This window comes from Microcaecilia unicolor, chromosome 4, assembly GCF_901765095.1.
Source record: "Microcaecilia unicolor chromosome 4, aMicUni1.1, whole genome shotgun sequence".
In the NCBI taxonomy this organism is placed as follows: Eukaryota; Metazoa; Chordata; class Amphibia; order Gymnophiona; family Siphonopidae; genus Microcaecilia; species Microcaecilia unicolor.
Window position 1 is genome coordinate 335,048,822 of NC_044034.1, and position 24,305 is coordinate 335,073,126.

Sequence of the window (24,305 nt, forward strand, 5' to 3'; positions counted from 1 at the left end):
CCCCCCCCCCCCCACCACCACCTCCCCAAGCAGAAAGATCCAGTTTCTGGCACACGTACCTGTGGTGTAAAGTTTACATTTGCTCCCCGGTTGAGAAGTAACTGAGCCACATTCAGGTTCTCATAGTGAGCAGCAATATGGAGGGGTGTAAATCCTGTCTGCAACCGAAAAGAAACTGTTCACTCCCAGAGCAAAATGTTCTTGGATTAGCAAGTGAGATGAGTTTTCACAAGTCCAAGCAATGCAAAGTGTGAGCTTCATGCTTCATGGTTACCCAAGCACAAGCCACTTCTGTAGAATACAGGGCCTGAGTTCAGAGCTACCAACTTACCCAGTTCCAGGAGGGAGACGTTTTGGCTAGTTGTGGCGTTAAACTCGCATCCCAAAGCAGTGTGGTATTTGTAGTTCCTGATTCTACCCATTGACATCAGTGCTACAGGTCCCATAATGCATCAAGACGGGTTTGTCAGAAATTCAGGACTGTCTGAAATCTCCCTCCTGGAACTTGGAAGCTTGGAAGGATGGAACTACGGCAATTGCCCTGAGCCCCCAGACCACAGGTTGTTCCAAGCCTGCTTGAAACTAAAGCTTGTGGGTCTTGGGCCCCTGCATGTTTATTAACCTAGGCAGAATGCTGGCCAGCCTTTACCTTGGAGGGTAAATAACATCATGAATCCCTCCAGCAGAGAATCAGGCTGTACCTACCTTAGAGAGAACATCAGCATTGGGGTCATTCTGCAGCAGCACTGCCGCTGTTCGCGTGTCGTCATTGCGGGCAGCGATGTGCAGGGCAGGTAGACGCACTTTCCCCTTAGTCCCATAATTAATTAAGTAGGCAACCACATTCTCATGGCCTTGTTGTAGAGCAACGGCTAAAGGTGTGAAGCCATCCTGAAAGACAGGCAGAAAGGAAAAGAGGTCAAATGGTAAATATAGATAATTTTGCTGGTTGAACACCAAGAGATAAGTTGGTTTCACTATTCCATATACCTAAAGAGAAAATAGGATTTGAAATAAAAGATTTTTGTATAGAAATTTAAATGAACAAAACCAGAAAGTTTTAATGCCAATGACAGAAAACACCTGAGCGCTTAGGAGGGTATTTAATAATCAGCGGCGGAAAAATTCAGCACTAAGTGCTACTGTTTAAAGGACACAGCATTTAGCACAAATCCCACACCTAACTTTTGGGCGCTGAACTTACTCCTGCTAAAACCTGTTGTAAATGCCGGCGCCCAAGTTAGGCGCAGTTAAGCGGTATTCTGTAATTCAGTACGTCACGTTTTGAAATGCTCCTAGACACACCCCCTTTTGAGATACGAGCCATGTGAGTTAGCGCCATGCCTTAGAGAATAGCGTGCATCCAGATTCGTGCACATATTTTAATGGGTGCCAATTAACATCAATAATTGGTTGTTATCACACAATTATTGATGGCCTCGAGCTCATCATCCAATTTATTTGCATACACATCTTGGAAGTGCACAACTTTGGGCACCATATATAGAATCTGGGGGGTTAGAGAACCAAAGTGAGTTCTGAGACTTTTCCTTCTGGAACTGATAACTAACTGGCTTCTGTTGTATGATATAGACTGGAGTGATTTTTTTTGTGGCATTTACATTGTGATAAAGCTCCGTTCCTCACTAGTTTGAAAATATAGATAAAGAACACGTGGCCTATCCAGTTTGCCCATCCAGGGGCGGACCAAGGCAATATACTGCCTGAGGCAAGGAATGAGCTGCCACCCCAGATCCTCCTCTGCTGCCCCTGCCACAATCTGACATCTCCCCCCATTCTGTTCCTTCCCCAACCCCCTTCCTCAAACTTACCTCTTATTTGTTTGTTTTTTAGAAGGTGGTGGCAACAGCGGCAGCAGCGATTCCCATAGGCTGCCCTACTGCCGGTCCTAGCCCCTTCTCTCAAGGAAGGGGGTTGAGGAAGGAATGGAAGGGGGGAGATGCCAACTCAGAAGAGTGCTGCCTGAGGCCTCCGCTTCAGGTGGCCTGATGGTAGGGCCGCCACTGTGCCCATCAAAACCATCTACTAATCTCTGCTATCCTTTCCTCTACCTTAAAGATCCTCTGTACCTGTCCCATGTTTTCTTGAATTCAGATACAATTCTCATCTCCATTGGAAGGAGGTTCCATGCATCCATCACCCTTACCGTATAGAAGTATTTCCTGAGTGCATCTACATTTACCTTCATCCTATGCCCCCTCATTCCAGAGCTTCCTTTCAATCGAAAGAGGCCTGCTTCCTGTGTATTTAGCCCTGAAGGTACTGCACTATGTCATGTTAAACTGTTGCTTAGTAAATATTGGTTACTTATTTAGGGGTAAGGATTACACCAGGCTTGACTTCAATGGAGGTAGTAAACATACAGATCTCTCATGCATTTTCATTAGGAATATCCTGAAAACCTGGCCTGTTTGCAACCCTCAAGGACCTGGTTTACACCTCAGTTACAATAAAATAAAACTATTAGCTTCTAAAATATGATGAAAAGTAGAGAACATTGGGATACATATTAGTTGGTGGTTCCCCAGAACTAAGTACCTTGAAGAGGCAGGAGCAATTATCAGTTGCTCCTGCCTCCTATCCATCATCTTCAAAATAGCGGCCTCTTATATGGCAGACTGGCCTCACTCTGTGCATCCCAGGAGGATGGGAGGTGCCACTAGGCACCACAGACTTTTTTTTTTTAATTCTGGTTAGGTAGGGGTGAGGGGAGGGACAGAGGGGTAGTGCTAGACACAATGGAGATATTTTTAAATGGGGAAGGAGAGAGTGGGTGCCAATCGGTACTGATGGGGGGGGGGGGGGGGGGGGAGGGCCACAAGACACCAGGGAAATTATTTAATATTGGGGAGGCAGCGAGATCAGTCGGGTGGGAAGGGAGCCAGATTGGGACTGGTGCAGACCACTGACACCTTTTTAAAAAAAAATGTCACCTTTTCTGTCAGTGCCTGATCCATCACGACTCATACTCATTGATTATTGCATCCTGCAGGAACCCCGTGTGCACTTAGCGGCTCTAAAATGCTGCTTTCTGCATTGGCCCCTTAGGATGAATATCAGTACATTTGGATTCCATGGCTCTGTTCTTTCCTGGTTCTCCTCCTACCTCTCACTTCGTACCTTTAGTGTACACTCTGGTGGATCCTCTTCCACTTCTATCCCTCTACCTATCGGTGTACCTCAAGGCTCTGTTCTCAGTCCTTTCCTGTTTTCCATCTACACTTCTTCCCTTGGCTCTCTGATTTCTTCCCATGGCTTTCAGTACCATCTCTACGCTAACGACTCCCAGATCTACCTCTCTACCCCCGACGTCTCAACCGACATCCAGACCAAAGTTTCAGCCTGCCTATCTGACATCGCTGCATGGATGTCTCAACGTCATCTGAAGCTCAACATGGCCAAAACCGAGCTTCTCATCTTTCCCCCTAAACCTACCTCCCCTCTCCCCCCTTTCTCTATTACGGTGGAAGGCACTCTCATTCTCCCTGTCTCATCTGCTCGTAACCTTGGGGTCATCTTTGACTCCTCTCTCTCCTTCTCTGATCACATTCAGCAGATTGCCAAAACCTGTTGTTTCTTTCTCTACAACATTAGTAAAATCCGTCCCTTCATCTCTGAGCACTCTACCAGAACCCTTACCCACACTCTTATCACCTTTCGTCTTGACTATTGTAACCTACTTTTCACCGGCCTCCCTCTTAGCCATCTCTCTCCTCTTCAATCAATCCAAAATTCTGCTGCGTGACTCATCTTCTGCCAAAGTCGCTATGCCCACATTAGCCCTCTCCTTAAGTCACTCCACTGGCTCCCTATCCGTTTCTGTATTCAATTCAAACTTCTCCTATTAACTTATAAGTGCATTCATTCTGCCGCTCCCCAGTACCTCTCCACTCTCGTATCTCCCTACGCCTCCCCCCCCCCCCCGAGTACTCCGTTCTGTAGAAAAATCTCTCTTATCCGTACCCTTCTCCCCTACTGCTAATTCTAGACTCCGTTCCTTTTGTCTTGCTGCACCTCACTCCTGGAATAGACTTCCCGAGCCTGTACGTCTAGCCCCGTCTTTGACCGTTTTCAAGTCCAGACTTAAAGCCCACCTCTTTACCACTGCTTTTGACTCCTAACCATTACTCATTTGTCCTGTCCTTTATCCTCACCTCTCTGTTCCCTTACCCCTTTGTTCTGTCTGTTTTCCTGTCTTATCTAGATTGTAAGCTCTTTGAGCAGGGACTGTCTCTTTTTGTGTATGGTGTAAAGCGCTGCATATGCTTTGTAGCGCTATAGAAATGATAAATAGTAGTAGTAGTAGTAGCAGTACTTAACTGCATAAGTGCCGACTCTGCCCTAGACTGCCCACAAAATAGCCAGCCTTCAGTTTAGCGGTCTGTGGTATATTCGGTGGCATTAACCAGTTAAACGCTGCTGAATATCAGTGGATAGCACCGCACGAAAAATTTAACAGCCAGGAGTCATTTCTGACCTTAAGGATCCTATGGCATGCCTTCCAAAACTTTGGAGTGTGTAGTATAAATGATTTTCTGCTCATCTTTCTGACCCTAGGTAGCCATGGTAGATAGTGCACTGGAATGTCTGGGAATGAGATTTGTTCAATTCTTTTTTTTAATTGCATTTTAAGAATAGTACAGGAGAAATCCCTTACAGAAAACCATTGTGAGAACAGTAATAATAGTAATACAAAAGGAAATTCCAGATAACAAAGACATTTGTTCAATCCTCACCTGCTGTTTGATGTTGGGGATCATCCACTGCAGGACAAGCCTCAATTGACCTGCCATATAGCACCTTCTGATATTTGGCACCCCTAAACCACCCTATCTTTTGGCGGATAAAGAACCTCCCTAGCTACCCATGAGGGGCACTTTCTCTATATTCAGCTAAATATCTTCCTCTTTTCTAGTTTAATAAACGCTTCCAGCAGCAGCAGCTCCGGAAACATCAGGAAGAGATATAATGGAAATTATCCTCTTCGCTGTTGCTACCCAGCTCAATCAAGACAAGTTGAAACATATCCATTTATTGAATTCACCCACTAATGATTTCACCAATGGTTCATAATTGAGCTTCACCAAATCCACCCTTCTTGATGATATAATAATTCCCAGATACCTCAGGCCTTGATTTGTCCAATGACAGGAAAAAAAAGCTGAAACACTAGTCAACTAGGCTTTGGGAAGATTTACACTTAATGCTTCTGACTTTGTCACATTAATGTAATGGTAGAAGCCAACTTGGATTTAGTGGTGGTCACGGAGACGTGGTTCACAGAGAATCGTGACTGGGATATAGTTATACCTGTCTATAATCTATTCAGGAAGGACAGGGTAGGAGAAAAGGATGGAGTGGCATTATATGTTAAGAATAATATTAAAGTGACAGACTTGCAGGACATATGGGGTAAGGAAGAGGCACTGTGGGTCAATCTGGAAAGAGGGAACGGAAAATGTATTTACATTAGTGTGATATACAGGCCTCCTTCACAGTTAGAACTGGACAGAGATTTAATTGAAGACATTCACAAGATAGCTATGAAGGGGGAAGTTCTACTAATAGGTAATTTTAATATGCCGGATGTTGATTAGAGCGTCCCTGCTGCAGGGTCATCTAAAAGCAAGGGGATCTTGAATTTGCTACAGGAAAAACTGTTCCAGCAGTTGGTAATGGAACCCATGCAGGATGGATCTATTCTGGACCTGGTGCTTAAAAATGGGGAGAGTATTTCTGATGTCACGGTGGGTGATCATTTGGCATCTAGTGATCACTGAATGATGTGTGAGGGCTTATTCAAGATTGAAGGTTCTAGACTTCAAAAAGAACTAACTTTGTCAAGATGGGGGAATACTTCAAGGAGGAGTTAATTGGATGGGAACAACTGAAGACGAACAGCTGTAGGCAAAACTGAAAGAAGCTATTTTAAAAGCAACAAGCCTTTATTTTAGAAAAGTATGTAAAAGTAAGAATAGAAGACTGCTTTGGTTCTCAAATGTAGTAGTAGCTGAAAAGATATGGAGAAAAGATTAGCCTTCATAAATTACAAGACATTGCAAGAAGAGGAAGAAAGGCAAAAAAAAAAAATCTGGAAAAGCTAAGAGAAGCTGGAAAAGTTGACAGGAAAGCATAAATTGAGGAAAAGATAACCAATATGGTAAAACCTGGGAACAAGACATTTTTTAGATATGTAAGTGATAGGAGTGCTCATTTTCAAAGCACATAGACTTACAAATCTATGTGGAGGGGCATTTTCGACAGGGGACGCCTATCTCTAAGGGCGCCCATCTCCGAGGATGGCGCCGTGAAGGGGTGGGGCCGACCATATTTTCGAACGAGATGGGTGTCCATCTTTCATTTCGATAATACGGTTGGGGGTGCCCAAATGTCAGAGATGGCCGGGTTTGAGATGGTCGGCTTCGGTTTTTGCCGACAATGGAAACCGAGGCCGGCCATCTCAAACCCGGCCAAATCCAAGGCATTTGGTCATGGGAGGAGCCAGCATTTGTAGTGCACTGGTTCCCCCTGACATCCCAGGACACTAATCGGGCACCCTAGGGGGCACTTCTAAAATTAAAAAAAAAAAAAAATAGCTCCCAGGTGCATAGCTCCCTTACCTTGGGTGCTGAGCCCCCCAAATCCCCCCAAACCCCACTCCCCACAACTCTATACCATTACCATAGCCCTTATGGATGAAGGGGGGCACCTACATGTGGGTACAGTGGGTTTTGGGTGGGTTTTGGAGGGCTCCCATTTTCCACCACAAGTGTAACAGGTAGGGGGGGATGGGCCTGGGTCCACCTGCCTGAAGTCCACTGCACCCACTAAAACTGCTCCAGGGACCTGTATACTGCTGCAATGGAGCTGAGTATGACATTTGAGGCTGGCATAGAGGCTGGCAAAAAAGTTTTTAAAATTGTTTTTTTGAGGGTGGGAGGGGGTTAGTGACCACTAGGGGAGTCAGGGGAAGTGATCCCCAATTCCCTGCGGTGGCCATCTGGTCAGTTCGGGCACTTTTTTGGGACTTGGACCTGAAAAAAAAGGGACCAAATAAAGTGGACCAAATTCTCGCCAGGGACACCCTTCTTTTTTCCATTATCGGCCGAGGGCGCCCATCTCTTAAGCACGCCCCGGCACACCCCTGTCCCGCCTTTGCTACCCTTCCGACATGCCCCTGGGAACTTTGGCCGTCCCGGCAACGGAAAGCAGTTGGAGCTGGCCAAAATTGGCTTTCAATTATACCGATTTGGCCGGCTTCAGGAGATGGCCGGCTATCTCCCGATTTGTGTCAGAAGATGGCCGGCGATCTCCTTCGAAAATAAGCTGGATAGTAACTTATGTAACTTTGGAAGTCTATGTGCCTTGAAAATGAGCCTCAGGAGGATGTGCCAAAATGGCACTGTGAGGCTCAAGGGTGAAGGGGAGGGATATGTAGAAGCTGATAAGGATAAAGCTGAACTGCTTAACAATTATTTCTGTTTTGTGTTCATGGATGAAAGGCCGGGTGTAGGACTACAGAAAACAAATGCTAATGGGAATGGATATGTGGTAGACCAGGACCAATTCTCAGAAGGTTGTGTTCACGAAGAGCTAGCTAAACTATAAATAGACAAAGCAAAGGAGCTTGATGGGATATATCTGAGAGTACTCAAGGAGCTCAGAGAAGTTCTGGTGGCTCCATTGTCTGGCCTTTACAATGATTCTTTAGAGTCTGGAGTGGTAACAGAGTCCTGGAGAAGGGTGGATGTAGACCCTCTGCACAAGAGCAGAAGTAAGGAGAAGATTGAGAATTATAGGCCTGTTTGTCTGACCTCAGTGGTGAATAAACTAATTGAATTGCTTCTAAAGCAGAGGACTGTGAGGTTTCTAGAATCGAATGAACTGCAGGACCAGAGGCAGCATGGTTTTTTACTAGAGGCAGGTCTTGTGAGACAAACCTGACTGATTTCTTTGACTGGGTGACCAAATAGTTGGATATGGGAGGGGCGTGAAATGTGGTGTACTTGGATTTTAGCAAAGTCTTTGACACGGTTCCACATAGGCAACTGATAAATAAACTGAGTGCCCTCAGTATGGGCCCTAAAGTGACTTACCAGCTTATTTTCGTAAGAGAAAGACGCCCATATTTCGACCTAAATCGGGAGATGGGCGTCCATTTCCCGTGGGCGCCCAAATCGGTATAATCGAAACCCGATTTTTGGCGTCCTCAACTGCAGTCCGTCATGGAGATGGGGGCGTGTCGGAGGTGTGGTGAAGGCAGGACTGGGGCGTGGTTATCGGCCAAGGAGAGATGGGCGTCTTTAGCTGATAATCGAAACAAGAAGGGCGTTTTTGACGAGAATTTGGTCCGCTTTATTTGGACCCTTTTTTTTCAGGTCCAAGTCCCAAAAAAGTGCCCCAACTGACCAGATGACCACCGGAGGAAATAGGGGATGACCTCCCCTGACTCCCCCAGTGGTCACTAACCCCCTCCCACCAAAAAAATCCCACTTTACAAATTTTTTTCCCAGCCTGTATGCCAGCCTCAAATGCTGTACCCACCTCCATGACAGCAGAATGTGTTCTATCCTCTGACAGCCTTTCCCTGGTTCTGATGTGGGTCTCGGGTGAGTTTGACACCTTTTCTGTTAAAGGCACTGCAGAGTCACATCTGCATTGTGGTGGGTGTAGGGTATTGGGCTCCGTGATTCCACTAGCTTGTGTTAAATGCTCACGATGTTGGTAGTTGGTAGGCTCTACTCCCATGGTGCTTTTCCTTCTGCTTACTGGGTCAGAGTGTGCCCTGTTTTGTTTCCAGTAGTCCATGAGGTAGTAGCCATTTGTGTAAGACACTTTTAGATCCCTTTCATGTGTTAGCCACGTTACAGCACTTAGTTCTTACCTTGAATGTTGCTGAAAGAGGGCATTGTACACCATTCTGCCAGCTTGGAATCTCAGTACCAGCGAGACTCGTTGCCAGTGAGGCACAACCTCTGATCTACAGTTAACTGTGAGTAAAGGTGCTTATTCAAATAAAGGACGTTTTCAGTGAGATTAATCTTCAGGTGCCAACTGCTGTGCCAAGGTTATACACCAGCAACAAGTCCTGTCCCTGGAGCACTTTTAGTGGGTACTGCAGTGCACTTCAGGCAGGCAGACCCAGGCCCATCCCCCCACCCGTAACACTTGTGGTGGTAAATGGGAGGCCTCTAAAATCCACTGTATCCACATGTAGTTGCCCCCTTCACCCCTAAGAGCTATGGTAGTGTTGTACATTTCTCCCTCCCATGACCAAATGGCTTGGATTGGGACGTTTCTGAGCTGAGCGTTTTTAGTTTCCATTATCGCCAAAAGAAATAAAACGCCCATCTCAGAAGGGACCAAATCTATGGCATTTGGTCCGTCCAAACCGTATTTTCGAAACGAACGATGAACGCCCATCTTTTTCAATAATACAGTCTGTCCCGCCTCTTCACATACCCGTTTTCGGACATAGACGCCCATGGAGATGGGCATTCGCGTTCGATTATGCCCCTCTTACTGGGTTAAAAATTGATTAAGTGGGAGGAGACAGAGGGTAGTGGTAAATGGAAGGATGTTATCAGTGGTGTGCCTCAGGTATCTATCCTTTGGCTGGCTCTTTTTAACATCTTTGAAAGTGGTATTGTGGAAGGACTGTCTGGTAAGGTTTGTTTTTTTGCAGGTGATACCAAACTCTGTAATATGGTTGACACCCAAGAGGGTGTGGATAGCATAAGCAGGGATCTAGTGAAGCTTGGTCCATAAATTGACAACTAAAATTTAATGCTAAAAAATGCAGGGTCATGCACTTGGACTGCAAAAATCCAAGGGAACAGAATAGTATTAGCAGTGAAGTACTTCTGTGTATGAAAGAACGGTACCTGGGTGTGATCATATCTGATGAGCTTATGGTGGCCAAACAGGTAGGAAAGGCAATATGCATAGGGAGAGGAATGGCCAGGAGGAAATAAGGATAATGCTCTTGTATAAGTCTCTGGTGAGGCTCCATTTAGAATACTGTCTGGAATTCAGGAGACCGCACTTTTAAAATGATATAAACAGGATGGAGTTGGTCCAGAGGGTGGCTTCAAAATTGTTCAGTGGTCTGTGTCAAAGTATATGGAGACAGAACTTTTAGACCTCAATATGTATACTCTGGAAGAAAAGCAGGAGAGAGGGGATATGATAGAGAAGTGGAATTAAATGTGCAGGAGGTGAGTTTTTTTTCCAAATGAAGGAAAACTCTAGAAGCAGAGGGCATAGGATGATGTTAAGTGGTTATAGGCTCAGGGGTAATCAAAGGAAATACTTTTTTATGGAAAGGGCAGTAGATGCGTGGAATAGCCTCCCAGTGGAGATGGTGGAATCAAGGACTATATCTGAATTCAGGAAAGCATGGGAAAGGTATGTGGGATCTTTTAGGGAGAGGCGGAGATAGTGGATGCTATGGATTGGCAGACTGAATATTGGGCTGATAGAAAAATGAAAGCATATAAAGACCATATGGCTTATCCAGTCTGCCTGTTCATGCCATCTACTATCTCTTCCTCTCCCTTAGAGATTCTATGTGCCTGTCTCAAGCTTGCTTGAATTCAGATACAGTCTTTGTCTCCAACACCTCCTCCGGGAGGTCTTTTCACGAATTCACTACCCTTTCTGTGAAGTATTTCCTCAGGTTACTCCTGAGTCTGTCCCCCTTTCACCTTCATAAGAACATAAGCGATGCCATACTGGGTCAGACCAAAGGTCGATCAAGCCCAGTATCCTGTTTCTAAGTGGCCAATTCAGGTCACAAGTAACTGGGAAGGTCCCAGAAAATCTATGCTCTCTCATTCCAGAACTTCCTTTCAATTGACAGATACTTGCCTCCTGACTGCATTTATGCCACGGAGGTATTTAAAAGTCTCTATCATATCTCCCCTCTCCCACTTTTCTTCCAAAGTATACATATGGAGATCTTTACTATGCTTTATGAAGAAGACCACTGATCATTTTAGTAGCCATCCTCCATCCTGTTTCTATCTTTTTGAAGGTGCGGTTTCCAGAATTGTCAGAGGAATGGAGAGTGATATCATGGAAACAATGCCCATGAGAATTAAAATGACACTAGCAAATTGAGGGCTTAATCTGACTTTGCTTAAACAGGACAGAGTTGACACTGACCATGTCCGTAGCTTGACTTACTTCTGTTGCAATATTCTGGTTCGCTCCGTTCTCAAGCAGAAATTTAACAACTTCCAGGTGATTCTCCTGGGCTGCCATATACAGAGGTGTGAATCCTTTCTGAACACAAATAGAACAGAAACAGCCCATCAGGCTTACACTGTGCTAGGGAAGATTAATTCTTTAGACCTGTACTGTAAAATTGAGAACTCCAAACATACTCCAGCATCCCTCCAACATTGACTCTCCTGTGCAAAAATATAAACCACAATCTTCCCACACCAGTGTTCCCTACTAACTTCTCTCCCAAATCAAACTAAACACCAGCAACTCTTCTGCACTGTTCAGTGATTTCATAATTTGTTACCGTGCCTTGAATCCCATTGTGGGAGAATTGGCGGGTTTCCGGGTTATAAATACCTGATAACATAACATAACAAGCACCCCTCCCCAGTCTCTCCCCCATACCAAAATACAGGCCAGAATCTCTCCTGCATCAGCACTCCCTCCCCAGCACCCCACCCAAAACAAAACAGACACCACTATCTCTTCTGCATCAACACCTCTCCCCAACTTCTCTCCTAAATCAAACTAGACACCAGCAACTCCCTGGCACCAGCACCCCTTTCCAGTCTCTTTCCTATACCAAAAATACAGGCCAGCATATCTCCTGCATCAGCACCCCTCCTAAAGCAAAACAGACACCACTATCTCTTCTGCATCAGCACCCCTCCCCAACTTCTCTCCCAAATCAAACTACACTCCAGTATCTCTCCTGCATCAGTACTCCTCCCCACTCTACCCTCTAAACCAAAATACAAGCTAGCATCTCTCCCTCACCAGTGCCCCTGCCCAGCATCTCTCCCAAAACAAAACAGACACCACTATCTCTCCTGCATTACCCCTCCACAGCCTCTCCCCAAACCAAAATACAGGACAGCATCTCTCTTGCAGCAGCCTCCTCCCCAGCCTCTCTCCCACATCAAAATGTACTCCAGCAGGCTGCTAAGTTACTCAGTTCCAGTACAGAGAGCAGTCCTGGTTCTGTGGCAACCATGTTCAGATGCATTATAGGTCCTGCAGTTTCATTTTCAATGGGTTGCACCTCACTACTCACAATTCTGCCAACTCCCGTGGTAAGCCAGACTATTTTATCGAGACTAAAAATACCACACACTGCTTTGGAATGTAAGTGAAAATCAGATTTAGTCAAAAAGTCTTCCTCCTGAAACTGGGTATGCTATGTGCCAGTATCTCTCCTCCATCAGCAGCCTCTTCTCTACTGCGGCCTGCCTCTGAGAAAACAGGAAGTTACATCAGAGAGGCGGGCCATAGTAAAGAGAAGAGGTCGGAGCCGGTGGAAGAGAAGCATATGGGAATCGCTGACGCCACTGCCTTTTGGAAAATGGAAAAAGAAGATAAACTTGGGGAAGGGCGTGGAGGAAGGAAGGGGGAGATGCCACTTCAGGAAGAGTGCCACCTGAGGCCCCGCCTCAAGTGGCCTAATGGCATGGCCACCACTGGTGATTGCATATGCCCATGGCACTTACAACACAAATGATCTTTCTGTGGAAAGTCTTTGGTCAACTGTTTGGGAACCCAGATTTTTCACTGCCACGAAATAGATTCCAGGAAATTTTACAATATGTGTAGTTTGATATAAAGTCAACAAGATTGGTTCAGTTGAAGACATAAATTTGCATTAGTTTCAGAAGTTTGGAACCATTACATTGAGAATCGCATTGCTTGCTACAAGCAGGAGAAAACATGATGGTCAATGAGCAGCTTTTTCCTACTGAACCAAGGTGTCCATTTATCCAGTACATGATGAGCAAATCTAATAAATTTTGAATTAAATTTTGGTTTGCAGGAGACACTGAAACCAAGTATCTTTTAAATGGCTTCCCATACTTAAGTAAAAAAAGTTATAGACCTGCCTGTCCCTCATACCATTGCACCAACCCCTCCTCCAGCAGAAACACCAATGGACTCCCACACAGCTTAAAACTTCTTAGAGGGAATGATGTTCTCGCCCAAATCAAAACTCATATCAGTATCTTTACTGCACCATCATTCTTCTCTAGCCTCTCTTGCTAAACCAAAACACACTAGCATCTCACCCAACACAAAAACACACACTGACAGCTGTCCCATACCCAAAACTTTCACCAGCTTCTCTGCCCTATGTACCTGCGACTGGGCATTTACATCTGCTCCATAGTTGACAAGTTCTCGGATCACCTCCTCCTGTCCTGCTAGAGCGGCAATATGCAAGGCAGTGTTTCCTTTCTGAAAGAGTCCGTGAAAAAAAAAGGAGAGTCACACCGAACACAAATTAAAATCAGGTATGCTGTATGTGTTTCTTGCCTTTGTATTTGGGTTGACATGCAGGGATCTGTATTCTGGTTCAGTTGGTTCTGTGGGCACAGTGCTCTATGTAATGCCCCAGCCCCTGTACTGCCATTGGTTCAGTTCTGCCTCTAGAGCCCATCCCATCTGCCATCGATCTTTCTGTAATGCCCCAGCCCCTCTACTGTGTACCTTTGTTGTTGTTTCTAAAATGATTTCCTTGTGCAGCAGTTCAATCACCATCTTCACATGGCCTTCCTTGGAGGCCAGATGTAAAGCGTTCAGCCCATTCTAGAAAGAGGACACAGTGATGTCACAATATATTTGTCAGATCCATATTTGTTCAGGCATTCTAGCTGGTCTGATGGACCCAATTGCTATACATTTCAAAGGAATTATTTATTAGTGCTGGAGACTGGAATCTGTCCAACAGAAAGTACAGAAATCAACAACTTATAGACAGAGAGATATGAAGCATGTTACAATTGATGACAGATATATTTTGAACAGCCCAAATTCATACTTCTGTCACTTTGACTCAGGGGCGTAGCCAGACAACAGATTTTGGGTGGGCTTAGGGAAGAAGTGGGTAGGCACCAATTGTTCTTCCCCCCCCCCCCCCAACCACCACCCAAAAAAATATGTCAGCTGGTGGGAAAACGCTTCTTTCCACCTTGGCAGTCTGCAGCAGGCATGCACTGAAAACTGAACATACGCAGGTGCCGGTATCATGGAGAGTAGCAGTTTCGTTACCATCTGGAGGAAGTCTTCAGCTGGCCGAGCTTGGGATCCCACAGTTACCACTAAACGTGTGCTACTGTTGGGTGGGCCTGAGCCCTAAGTGGGTGGGCCCTGGCCCACCCAGGCCCACCTGTGGCTACGCCACTGCTTTGACTCCCAAACCACTGGTCTCAGCTCCCATAAAAAATACTAGCATTCAGTCAACATATATAGCAGCTCTAAACACCTATTGCCTCTTCATTCTTCATTCTGGCATTTGGGAGCAGAGGAGTGGCCTAGTGGCTAGAGCAGAGGACTGAGAACCAGGGAAATCAGAATTCAAATCCTGCTACCAGTACTTGTGACTTTGGGCAAGTCACTTAACCATTTATTACTAGAGGTACAAACCTAAGAGTGTAAGCCTTCTGGGGACAAGGAAATACCTACTGTAGCTGAATGTAATTCAGGTTGGTCTACTATTGGAAAGGTGTGAGCCAAGTCAAAAACATAGTGGCACAATTATGTTTTTGCTTCTATGGGCTTTAGTCAAGAAAAAGTCACAGAATGGGAAAGGTAAAATTTGGACTTACCTGTTAATTTTCTTTCCTTAAGTTCTGCCAGACCAGTTCAGAAGAGAGGGTCTCACTCCCCCATATAGGTTGTTGGTGCTGCCTTCAGCTCCTCAGTATCCTATGTTAAACCTAAGATAACTAAAATCAATTATGTTTTCAGTTTCCAATTCACCACCAGTGCCAAACCTAATACGGGCAAAAACATCATTCATGGTCACTAACCCAGGAATGAGATTATTCCATACAAGGCCTATGAGCTACAAATGTTCATTATTAGCTTTCTGAATTTGTCAGACTAAAAGCCCTTGATTTCCATGGGTGGGTTTTGGATTGGTCTAGCAGGACTCAAGGAAAAGAAACTGACAAGTAAGTCTAAATTTCCCCTTCCTTATAATCCATGCCAGACCAGTTCAGACTAGTTGAATGTAACCAAGCTCTATCCAGACCATGTGGGAGGAAGTCATGAAAGCTCTCGGAACTCCTTCATCTAAGGTGTAGACTTTCCAGACCTGCATGCTCATGCTGAACTACTTAGGGAAGAAATGGATGCAAGGGAGGAAGGGAAGGGAAATGGGACTTGATATACTGCCTTTCTGTGTTTTTTTGCAACTACATTCAAAGTGGTTTACATAGTATATACAGGAACTTTATTTGTACCTGGGGCAATGGAGGGTTAAGTGACTTGCCCAGAATCACAAGCAGCTGCAGTGGGAATCAAGCCCAGTTCCCCAGGATTAAAGTCCTTCCATTATGTTCTGGAAAGATAGATTCTAACTTTTCCTACAAGGACTCTTGCTTAGTCACGTGGGCTCCCCAGCCTCTGGGACTTGCCAACTCTTGCTAGTGTGGTCTGGAAGACAGATTCTAACTTTTCCTACAAGGACTCCTGTGCTGTAGTTGAGTGCCTCTGGGACTTACCAACTCTTGCTGATGTGATCTGAAGTGATCATATATTTGACTTCTTCTGAAATTCATGACTGAAAGATCACTGTGCCTTATTAAGACACATAAATAAAAGTGATTTATAGTAGTAGTAATCAATAGACCAAATGTCTATCCAAAATTCAGAAAGAACTGAACACTTACAGACATCTTAAAGGTGGACTACTGACTTAAGAATAAATTTAGAATTAGAATCTGCCCTGACCTACATCATCTGACCATCAGAAAAGAAAAAGCCTGATTCCACTAGAATTGAAACACTACCCTCAAAAGAAGGGTATTGGGTACAGAGATACTTTTTCCTTTAAAATTACCCAAGGAGACCAAATCCTGCACCAAGACCTAAAGAGATACTACCCTGAAAGACTTGAGATGAAGGGAGGACTGAGTGCTCAAGACTAAAATCAGGTTCCAAAGAATGGACTTGCATGCTTGACTCCCCAGAGGAGAGTATCCCATGTAGGAACTTGCTTCTCACAGGTCTCCCACTAAGCCCTCTCTCTCCCTTTCAATCTGTTCAAAATTCTGCTGCATGATTTATATTCTGCCAGTGTCGCTATGCTCATATTAGGCCTCTCCTCAAGTCACTTCATTGGCTCCCTATCTGTTTCTGCATACAGTTCAAACTCCTCTTATTGACGTACAAACGCCTTCACTCTGCAGCTCCTCAGTACCTCTCCACTCTTATCTCTCCCTACACTCCTCCCCAGGAATTCTATTCATTGGGTAAATCTCTCTTATTTGTACCCTTCTCCTCTACTGACAACTCCAGACTCCATTCCTTTGATCTTGCTGTACCATACACCTGGAATAGACTCCTGAGTCAGTACGTCTAGCTCCAGCTCTGGCTGTCTTCAAATCTAGGCTAAAAGACCACCTTTTTGAGGCTGCTTTTAATTCCTAACTCCTATTCACTTGTTCAGTACCCACGTCTGTTTTATTATTTCCACCTTATGTAATTCCCTTATCCCTTATTTGTCCTGTTTGTCTTTCTTGATTAGATTGTAAGCTCTGTTGAGCAGGGACTGTCTTACATGTTTAGTGTACAGCGCTGCTTACATCTAGTAGCACTATAGGAACGATAAGTAGTAGTAGTAATAGTAGTAGTAGTAGTTTTGTGTCTGTGTCCTAGATCCAGTCTCTGCCCTCTGTAAGAGTCATGAGTTTGTCTTCACCCCTATCTCCTGTGGAAGAAGACTGAAGAAATAAATCTCTCAAGGAAAATAGTGTCTTGCCAAAAACTGAACTTACAGAATCTTCAAAATCTAACATAAGTCCAGTGTGTGGCCCTCTTTGTACCACCAAAGATTGTGTCACCTGACATTAACTGTCTTTGCTATATGCTACTCCTGACTGGTCTCTTCAGAAACTGAACCAGGGAATACCCAGGCTCCCAGCAAGGACATGTGCAGGAGACTAGATGTCAGTCCTGGTTCTATCTGGAAATCCAGCCCCCTGGCTCCTGCTTTTCTTTCTTTGGCTGAACTTACTTTTCAGCCATCTCTGGCCGTCTTCAAATCTAAGCTAAAAGCCCACCTTTTTGATGCTGCTTTTAACTCCTAACCCTTATTCACTTGTTCACTTCAGAACCCTTATTTTATCATCCTCACCTTAATATTCCCTTATCTCTTGTTTGTCCTGTTTGTCTGTCCTAATTAGATTGTAAGCTCTTTCGAGCAGGGACTGTCTCTTCATGTTCAAGTGTACAGCACTGCGTATGTCTAGTAGTGCTATAGAAATGATAAGTAGTAGTAGTAGTACAATCTGAGGTCCACTCATGGAGGTGCCCCAACTGACCCCTAGCAGATCCACAGCTGCTTCTTCCAATCCTTATACTTCAGGGTTCCAAGGGGTTGGATCAGAAAATTCCTCTGAATGATAATGGTGCCAGGTCCTGCAGGTGAACTCTGTTTCAGACCAAATCTGGCACACTTACAAGGCTATCTGTGGGTTACTAGTTTCCTTCAGCATATTTCCATCATCAAATAGCATTGTCTTCCCTGCCACCACTTGGACTATCTTCTTCTAAGCTTAAGGCCAGGACTACTGGAGTGCTAGATGGCTGGCTCTGGTCCTAGGCCTAGACTTGGACCTATTGGTTCTCCAACAGGACCACTGTCACTGCTTCAGCTGCCCCAGACCGCAACTCCCTTCCCAGCCTATCAGGTTTACCTCTATGGTGCAAAATAACCATGGAGGGGACTCCCAATTCATTTCATGCCAGAGACAACTGTGAAAAGTCACTTGCCCAAGCTCCTTCTAGCCTCCCTTGAGAGACAGCGAGTAGCCTTGTGACACTGGGCTAATAGAGGTCACACTGAAAGGAGTCTGAACTGGGTCTAGTACAACATACAGGTCCATTGCCAAGGAGTCTAGAACCTGCATAAAGGACCATCCTCAGGGAGGACATGGAAATGTGAGATCTGGACACTGGGTAAGATGTCTTGAGCCACTGGTGTCCAAAGCCATAAGACAACATTCTTCAGAAACCATGATTAAATTGTTTTTTTTTTCAGGCTAATTGTCAGTGTAGGGTTTCCACACTTGTAGAACCCTGGCTACAGCTGAACTCTTCTCCGCTGAATCTGCGCTAAATAGCCAGCCATCTGAATTTACTATTCCTTGAAAGACAGCTAGATGAGGCCATGGTTAGCATAAGGGGAGACAACCTGAAGCTGTTGGTGAGGGATTGAGGATTTCGAATCTGAGAAATATCTAGTGGTCACCTTTGGAGTGAATATCCCTATATATCCATGTCTTCCATTCTGCATGGGAACCTCAAGAACAACTAGGCTCAAAGCCCTCTTTTGAACCCAAAATCTTGTGGCTCACTGCACGAGCCTAATGTTGCCTTTGAAGTCTACACTGAAGGTGAAAGGAAATTCCCTTGAGTAGTGTCTGGCCATCCAGTGAGATTTCAAGTGTTTCTGTGAAGGAGCACACCCTGGACACAGCAGCCTGCAGTAAGGAGGGATCCATCCTGGTTAAACCAAATGTCCAGGACTACTTTAATGAGGAAAGGAGGGGAGCTGACTAAATAGTATTGCTCATGGCCCCTGAATCTGGACCCACCAAAACCAGTTATTGAGGGTTGGGGGTTGGGGGGTTGGAAGACCCAGAAGGTGAGGAAGAGCTTCTCATAAGTACTTTCAGCTAGCCTCTGAATTCTGGTCCCTATGATTCCAAGACTTCTCCAAAAGACTGTTACCTCTTGGAGAGGGTGAAACTGCATATATCTGTCACTCTGTGTGGGAGCTCCTGAGAAGCATGGCTGCAAATACTTTGACTCTGTTGTGAACTAGCTTTGACCAGGCAACAAAAAAGCCCCTAGCGTCACTTACTTCCACCATGCAAGACTCACTAGCTGTTTGTCTGGGAGCTGTTAGGTCCCACATAGGGATATTTGAGAACTCCCTTATCTGCACACTGGTACCTGCAGGCATATCACCATGGTCCCATCCAGGGAATGCTGAACCCAACCCAGAAGGACTTGAGTTGTGGACCAATGCATATAGCTGTCTGGAAAGAGAGACTAAAAGAAAGATTGTTTAAACAGAGATTTAAATCTTCCTTTGAGGTCCCTGAATTTTGTGCTTCTACAAAATAAGAATAAAACCCCTTAGGTGAACCAACACCATATCCTTCTCTTTAACAGAAAGGGAATATAAAAGCCTCCATCTTAGCCATCTTACGGCTATAATTCGGCATCTCAGCCTAAGGAGATCCCATCTCCAGCTATCATATGTATCAGGAAGCATGTGGAGGATGGTGTTGAGAGGAGAGGAGAGGGGAGGGCTATGACCATCCAGGAATATAAGATCTCCCTACTGGTTTCTGTTTCATGGCCCATTTGAGAGCTACCCAAAGATCAAGCGTAGAAAACAAGGGCCACTAGCTTCTTTTTCTCAAACAACAACCCTACTAAGTCATTATCTGCTTCTGAGATGGTAGTCTCCCTCTGGCAAGCTCATCTCCCTCTTGTCCCAGTTAGTGGAAGGATCTTGCACCCCAAACATTTCCAGGGTCAACTTGTGGTTCCTTCCATGCAGAACCACAGAATAGGGCTAGGAAGGACTTAAAATGAAACCTGAAGGTGCTGCTGAAGGATTTCTTTTCTCTCTTTTATTAACTATACTTTTTAATTACTCTTAGGCTGCAGCAATATTTCATGCATCATAAACCTAATCTGGCCCTAAAGGCACTCTAGGAAGCTTCAATTTTATAGTGGGGGGGGGGGGGGCAGAGAGCCGGTTCTGCAGCCTTCTCCCACTATTACATCCCTAGTTGGGAAGGAAAGGAAGGAGGAGAAGAGAGGAGCTTCAGTATGAATGTGAGGTTGCCCGCTGTTAGAGAACTGGAGCTGTGCAGGCTGGGCCATGCCTGAGAATAGACATGTAGCCTTCAAAAGCGTCCCCATTTCTTTGTAAAAGGAGGGCCCATGATGCTTCACTTATGTATTTTTGGTGCTAAATGGCAGTAGAATGAATGCTGATCCTATCAATAAAGAAGTGCTAACCAGGCCTTATTCCATGTGCACCGCATGGGTCACAGCTCAATCTGGGGAACTTCTCCAGGTTCACTTTTGGCTGAGTGCTAAACCTCCACAGATTGCACCTGCCCCCCTGACCTGCTCTTAGACCAGGACAAATGCACCTCCCTTTTTTTCCGTAGGCATACTGGAAGCAAGTGGAGGGAGAGTATATTGCACTTGCCTAGCTGGTGCTTGCCTGTCTGCTCCCAATCCAGGCCAAATGCCTCGGTTGACATGAACCGCCATGACTAACCTGCAGCATGTCCTACCCCCACAGTTATGAGCGTATGTTTACATTTATTTTGTAGTTGTAGTTGCAGCATGTAAGCCAAAGATAACAGTAACTTCCTGCTAGAACTTGTCATCTCTGTTCTCATAGGTCAACTGTTGCATGTGACCCATTTTCTCCAATTACCGAGAGACCTGCCAGGTTCAGGCTTCAGCCCAAGATGCATCCTCTGACCCCATTGGTCAATCCATAGCCCTCTTTACTTGTGGGTATTCTCTGCACACCTTGCTACAGGACAGAATTCTTCTCCATGTCAGGCAACCTACAGCCTCTTTCTCCTCTGCCTCAACATCCTTGGAAAAGCATTTTTCTTTTACCCAGGTGTTCCACATCTTTTTTCCTGAAGTTCAACATCCATCCATTCTGAAATTCAACATCCATCTCCTCAATCTGGCTGTCAGTTAATTCAGCATCCAGTTGACAAAGATACATTCTACCCTCTTATTTCAGCTACTGCAGTAAGGAGTCCTTTTACCAAGCTGCGGTAAAAGGGGGCCTGCACTAGCAGCGGGGGCTGTTTTTTTGCCACACACTAAGGCCCTTTTTACCACAGCGGGTAAAAAGGCCGAAAAAAGAAATGGCCATCCGGGGGGGGGGGGGGGGGGGGAGGGAGGGGGAGCACTCACTGCCATCCATTGAGATGGTGGTAAGGACTCCCGTGCTAATCCAGCAGTAACTGGGTAGTGAGTGGCACTGTCTGATTACCACTGGGTTAGCGTCTGTGGAAATATTTCTGCTAGCACTGGAAATGCCGTTCAGCCAATTGTAGCTACAGATTGGTGTGCAGTAAGCCCGCGGTGGGCTTATCGCCACTTTGTAAAAGGGCCCCTAAGTTACTTGTTTACTTATAGAGCAGGTGGAATATTGCAGTATGGGTGCTTGCATAGATTTCCAGAGCCTCTACTTCAAGCAGTATTGTTTTACCTTGTGACATCAGTGGTTGCTAGGCAAAATGCTTTTCAGTCATTGTACTTTCAAGCCTCTTCCAGAAAAGAGGAAGAACAAGATGATTGTAATATCAAGACTGTAGTTCCTCCTCTCTGATTATGAGGCAGCAAACAAGTTGGTAGAAAACTCCTTCAAGTATGAACCTTGTTTCACTTTGGCTTAACCGTCTGTGGTGAAACAGTGGGTTTCCAAGCCTGTAAACTGCATTAATTATTTTATGAAGTGCATTTCCCTTGTTTGGCCAGCAGATGGTGACTGTCTTTTTTTTGTAAAGCTGTTACAGAAGTGACAGTGTTTTCCTGTACAAGCTGTGAGGTAATTTTTAGTCTCAGATAGGGAGAGGAGAGAGAAAGATCTTTCCACTGAGGCCCTGTGAGCAGTTATATTTTATAACCCATGAGCAGCTATATTTCCTGAGCGTCCCAGGTACTACTCAGGTAGTAAACAAATGTTTAGTTAGTTTTAATATTGATACCTGTTTGATTTACCTGTTATTGTTACTATATTTTCACCATTTTTCTTCTTACCGTTCACTGTTCAATTTCTTGACAATAGACCTTATTAGTTTATTGACTCTGCTGTCCTGGACTAAGAATCCTGGTGGTTTGTGTTTTGGTCTGTGGGTGCTTTCTGAGAACTGTGGGACCCCTGGGATTGTGGCCCCAGTGTCCTTAGAAACCACCAGAGAAATAACTTGCAGGTGGGAGACTCGCTCAGAGGCAAGTGGGACCCAGCAGGCGAGTGGAAAGGTATGCCACTGTAGAGCACGTGCGCAGGTGGTAGCAGACCTGAGCAATGCTGGGACAGACCATTTAGGTGGCCTCAGGTGGGCTCTTGGTGTTTCGTGGCATCGTCTTTGATTCTTTGCCTCCCCAGCTCTGACTGTCACCAGGGGCATAATCAAACACTCAATTTTGAGTGGGCATGAGAACCCAGACCCCCTGCCTAGCATCTATCCCCTCACCCCTCCAGGCTATCGGGGTCTCTCAGTTCTTCTCCCCTCCTCACCCCTCTGTACCTTTTAAACCTTTCAATTCTTCACTGGCAGCGAGTGACCGATAGCCACTGCTCATGGAGATCTCCAGGGGTCTGTAATGGGGCCGCTGCTTTTTAGCATATTTATAAATGATCTAGAGATGAGAATAATTAGTGAGGTAATTATATTTGCTGATGACACAAAGTTATTCAAAGTTGTTAAATCACAAGAGAATTGTGAAAAATTGAAGGAGGACCTTATGAGACTGGGAGACTAGGCATCCCGATGGCAAATGACATTTAATGTGAGCAAGTGCACAGTGATGCATGTAGGAAAGAAGAACCCAAATTATAGCTACATGATTCAAGTTTCCACATTAGGAATCTGCCCAGGAAAAGAGTCTAGGTGTCATAGTAGATGATATGTTGAAACCCTCTGTTCAATGTGCAGTGGTGGCTAAGAAAGCAAACAGAATCCTAGGAATTATTAGGAAAGGAATGGAAAACAAAAGTGAGAATGTTATAATGCCTTTGTATTGCTCCATGGTGCGACCATACCTCGAATGCTGTGCGCAATTCTGACTCAAAAAAGATATAGCAGAACTAGAAAAGGTACAAAGAAGGGTGACAAAAATGATAAAGGGGATGGGACAACTTCCTTATGAGGAAAGGCTAAACTGGCTAGGTTTCTTCAGCTTGGAGAAAAGACAACCGAGGGAAGGTATGATACAGGTATATAAAATACTGAGTTTGAGTGGAAAAGATAGACGTGAATCGCTTGTTTACTATTTCTAAAAATACTAGTACTAGGGGGCATGCAATGAAGCTACTAAGTAGTAAATTTAAAACAAATCAGAGAACATGTTTCTTCACTCAACGTGCAATTAAACTCTGGAGTTCGTTGCCAAAGAATGTGATAAAAGCAGTTATCTTAGCAGGGTTTAAAAAAAGTTTGGATAAATTCTTAAAATAAAGTCCATAAGTCGTTAAGATGGGCTTGGGAAAATCCACTGCTTATTTCTAGGACAAGATCTGTTTTACTGTTTTGGGATCTTGTCAGGTACTTGTGACCTGGATTGGCCACTGTTGGAAACAGGATACTGGGCTTGATGGACCTTCAGTCTGTCCTATTATGGCAACACTTATGTTAGCCTATTTGAGAATTGCCACCCTTCTTGTAGGTAAAAAGCATATGCTTGGTTCTGACTGTGTTGATTTTAGTGATTGCCCAGTCTTGTTTAATGCTGAAAGCTCTAATGAGTGACAGTTTATCAAGTATGAGTGTTACCATATAATAAAATGCATTTGCTTACTTGTGACAAATTCAGCCTGACTCCATAAGCAATTTTAACTTTTAAAAACAAGGGTTTCAGGTCTCTTTAAGAGGGAAGATTGCAAGCTCAGGCCCACATCCTGCTGGTGAGGGAATAAGAGTCTTTATCATACACAAATTCAGTTCCATCTGTCCATTTGTTATGACCTTAAAACTTCAAAAAGCTGTTGGAGTCCACAGTAGATTCATACGTGACCCTAGGTCAAAGGTAAAGTCCCTTTAACACTAGGAAATGCATCACATTACAAATCTTTCAGAGCCTTTCTAAAAATTGAAATACTAGTACACAATCCTGTTTGTGACACATATTAACTGAATCTGGGACCGATGCAGAGAACTATTGTGGGGTTAATGTCAGGTGTGGGCACAGGTTACTGGCCATACGAAGCAGAAATAGGTACAGCGCAGGAGATAGCTCGATCTGTGCACAGCATGCCTTTTATATACACCTCCAACATT

General features: G+C 44.8%; 1 protein-coding gene across 6 annotated transcripts in view; it reads right to left on the reverse strand.

Annotated features, from left to right (window-relative positions):
* Nucleotides 1–24,305, reverse strand: part of ANK1 (ankyrin 1) — a 319,396-nt gene that overhangs the window by 209,751 nt on the left and 85,340 nt on the right. For 4 of the 6 annotated variants that reach the window (XM_030202059.1, XM_030202060.1, XM_030202058.1 and 1 more), the window contains 5 exons: nt 13,729–13,827; nt 13,378–13,476; nt 11,209–11,307; nt 706–891; nt 60–158 (listed from right to left, as the gene is read on the reverse strand). In XM_030202059.1, coding sequence (XP_030057919.1) covers nt 60–158; nt 706–891; nt 11,209–11,307; nt 13,378–13,476; nt 13,729–13,827 — 582 coding nt within the window. Of the gene's footprint in view, nt 1–59; nt 159–705; nt 892–11,208; nt 11,308–13,377; nt 13,477–13,728; nt 13,828–14,846; nt 14,967–24,305 lie in introns of those variants that run through there. The other 2 variants (XM_030202062.1, XM_030202063.1) reach the window with 2 other exon arrangements.